This window comes from Merops nubicus, unplaced genomic scaffold (assembly GCF_000691845.1).
Source record: "Merops nubicus isolate BGI_N331 unplaced genomic scaffold, ASM69184v1 scaffold49403, whole genome shotgun sequence".
Lineage (NCBI taxonomy): Eukaryota > Metazoa > Chordata > Aves > Coraciiformes > Meropidae > Merops > Merops nubicus.
This window is the reverse complement of record NW_008601909.1, coordinates 7,327-10,752: the sequence shown is the minus strand read 5'-3', so window position 1 is coordinate 10,752 and position 3,426 is coordinate 7,327. Positions and strand designations below refer to the sequence as shown.

Genomic DNA, 3,426 nt, shown 5'->3' with positions numbered 1-3,426 from the left:
ACACCATCTTCGGGAAGATCATCCGCAAGGAGATCCCCGCCAGCATCATCTACGAGGACGAGCAGGTGCGGGCGGTGCGGAGCCGCCCGGGGCGGGGGGGTGTGTGGAGTGTGGGAGTGTCAGCAGTGTACAGTACAGCACAGCCTCGCTAAAGCTGCCGTCTGTCTTACTGGTGCACTTAAAAATTAGGGGTTGCCTAGAGCGGTGTTTTCTTAGCAGATACAAAAATGTTTTTCTGTAGAAGTCTTTCCTCATTTGTAATGTCTACGGCAGCGTAATCTGAGCGCTCTGCTTGATTGGGAACAAGGCCATTGACTTTGATGAGTGACTTGAGAGCGTGTAACCTTCTCTGACTGCCATTAGCGCAGAGTATTTTTCTGGAAGAGTAAATAACCGTAGTATCTCTGTTCATTTTTTTACCTTAAACTACGCAGAAACGTGGAACTGCTTTTAGTTTAGTTGAGTGTAGTGGGTGATCTTTAATTAATTTTGCAGACCTTATGAAGGTCTTGTTAGAGGTCACTGCAATATTAAATGGAGAAATGTGAAGAAGGCTTTTGGTTATTAATTGACGTGCAGAGGAAAGGAAACAATAAAAAATACATGTTTTCTGTGGAATTGAGTTAAACGTTATCACTGTTGTTTCAGTTGAGTCTAAACTTGGTTGAAACGAAGGGGGGTTTAGCGTGCACCGGTGGACTTCCCGTGATTGTGCCTTTGTTCAGGACTACTGCTTTCTGTCCCATAGAAAATTATTTGCTACTGGTCTGCTCATTAAATTCTTTGGTGCAGTTTGGCCATTAAATTCTGCCTCAAGGTGGACCATACAGAATAGAAAAACTGGTTACAAAATGGCCAACTCAAAAGATCTATTTAACTAGGTGGAGATTAGTTTTATTCACCCATTCTTTGCTTGCCACCCTTCACTGTTTGGAAAAAACAAGCAGTTTGCCAGAGACTTAAAACTGGGCATTATCTTCATGATATCTTAAAATGGGACAGACTGCAGGTATACGGCATAAGGCATTGTTAATATAAGTGAAGTTGGGGCTTTTCACTATCTTTACTGTTGGCAGAGATTGCTCTCAGATTTAAAAAGCAGTATACATCCATAGAAAATTCACTCTATTGATTCAAGAATAACTGAAAGATGTTTTTCTTTGTAAGGTGTTGGGTAACTTAGAGATGCCCTTTGGTTAGTAATGTCAGAGTTCACGCTCAGCACGGTCATGAGCAGGTTGTGGTGGTTGCGGTACCAAGTCCTGCTTCTGTGGTTTTTGCACAAAGAGGGATAGCTTCCTTTTCTCTTTCTTTGCTTTGTCTTCTATTTCTTTCATCTATTCCAGGTTCCTAATCTGATGTTTATTTGTTGTGCTTAGGTGCTGCTTGTAGCTTCTGATGGACAGTAGTTTCTATATTTGCATAAAATTAGTTGGGAGTTATCTACTTGTCTACAAATTGTTATTTGTGTTTCAGAAGTGATGCCTTTCACTTAGTTTGAAAATGTTTAAAGTAAGGCCAGTGATAAGATGTTATTTTGAAATCACACATAAATATACTTCTTACAGGCATGCATGCCATCAGCTCTGTTAGTTGTCTTAGTTGTTGTAATAATAATAATTGTTATATGGAATATAACAATAATGGAAATAATAAATCATGAACCTAGCTGCATATTAACTTGCTGAGAAGACTGTAGCTTTTAAATACTACCTAACACAGAATAACAATTTTTTTTTTCCATACAAGCAGGTCTTGGTAAGGAGGTGTTTTGTGTTTAGAAGCGAGAGGACTTTGAATAATAGATCACTCAAGAAAAATCAACATCTCTACTTGTGTTTGGGGATCTCATAATTAAATTCTTGCCTATCTCTGAAACAAGTTATTTTTATACTGTTTTCTCTTCCTTCAGTGCCTTGCGTTCCATGATATTTCACCCCAAGCTCCAACACATTTCCTTGTGATTCCTAAGAAGCCAATTGTCAGGTTGTCTGAAGCTGAAGATTCTGATGAATCTGTAAGTACTCTAGAAGCTTTCTGTCCACCAAACTATACTTCTATTTACTTTATATTTTAGTAGACTCTCCCCCTTTTCCTCTTGACATTTCAAATAGACAGAGTGGTTTTCCAAAGCTATAATCCTTTTCCTCTAGCTTAGAATGGGAATGGAGTTACAGGTTTCCAGTGAAAGTAGTGATATAAAGCAGAGTGTATCTCTGGGTGTATATTTGCAGTGCAAAATGCATTATTATTTTGGAATACAGTCTTGATGTCGGTTGTCATGGTTTACGGGCAGTAGTACCCCCAATATTGTGGGCTTGGGGTTTTTGGCAGGTCAGAGGTGGAGAAAGGGTAAGTTAGCTAGGGGTGCTGAATACTTAATTTTAAAATACAAATATCAAGTTAAAAGATATGGTAAACGTTTACATAAGATAAAATTACTTTTCCGCTGGAGTTATATATGTTGCCTGAAGAAATAATGGGGGCTTTAGCCATAAGATAAATTTTGCTTCTGTGACACTTTGGTAGTCTGTTACTATCTAGTTTTAAAAAAAAAATAAATCTGTAGTTCTTCTTTTCCACTATATTATGCATAGTCAGTCTCCATAGCTTGTCTTGAAAGTATCAGTTTTAGGTAGACAGCAGCTTGCAGAGCAGTGGGTGAATTTCTAAGAATTAGCTTACTGACTTACCTGAATGGTTCTCTGCTCTCATTCCTTCATTTCCTGCCCTCTCCACTTTTTGTGTGTTTTCTGTTTTGTTTTTGTTTTTTTTTTTTTCTCCTCCAGCTTCTTGGGCATTTAATGATTGTTGGCAAGAAGTGTGCTGCTAACCTGGGCTTGACCAATGGATTCCGGATGGTTGTGAACGAAGGGCCTGAGGGTGGGCAGTCTGTCTATCATGTACATCTCCATGTTCTGGGTGGTCGTCAGTTGGGCTGGCCTCCTGGCTAAGATTTTTACACCACAAGAGTTAACTGCATGCATATAAATTACCACCAAATAGATTTAATGTGTTGCTCATCAATCTAGCCACTGTTAATGTAATTTTTTTTAATGTGTGTCTACAAAGGGTAATAAATGTTCTGAACAACAGTCGCACAATAAAGATTTAGCATGTGGGAATCATCTCTGTCTGCTGTGCCTTACTGATCAGAATAATTCTGTAACTTAAAATAATGTTCTCTGGAGTTTCAAGTACACAGGGTGTTTCAGTCTGTTGTTAATGATCTTCTGTAGATAGTGATTTGCCAATGCATTTGAAACCTGAAGGTCCAACTGCTAAGCAATTTAATTCATGTCTTTGGGAAGAAAACTTCTAAGCTTTTTCAATGTGGCATGTAAATATTGATACTAGGCTGCTGCTAAAAGGTTTTTGAAAGGTGTTGTGTTTGTGAGATTCTGAACATGGTGTGCTAGGGCTGTG

General features: G+C 38.8%; 1 protein-coding gene across 1 annotated transcript; it reads left to right on the top strand.

The window, feature by feature from the left end:
- Window positions 1–5: 5 nt before the first annotated feature.
- HINT1 (histidine triad nucleotide binding protein 1) lies at window positions 6–3,128 on the top strand (the record flags this gene model as incomplete). The annotated part of the gene is made up of 3 exons (XM_008938136.1): window positions 6–65; window positions 1,913–2,017; window positions 2,790–3,128. Coding segments are annotated over 3 exons (330 nt in total), but the record flags the coding sequence as incomplete, so codon positions are not given.
- Window positions 3,129–3,426: the final 298 nt, after the last annotated feature.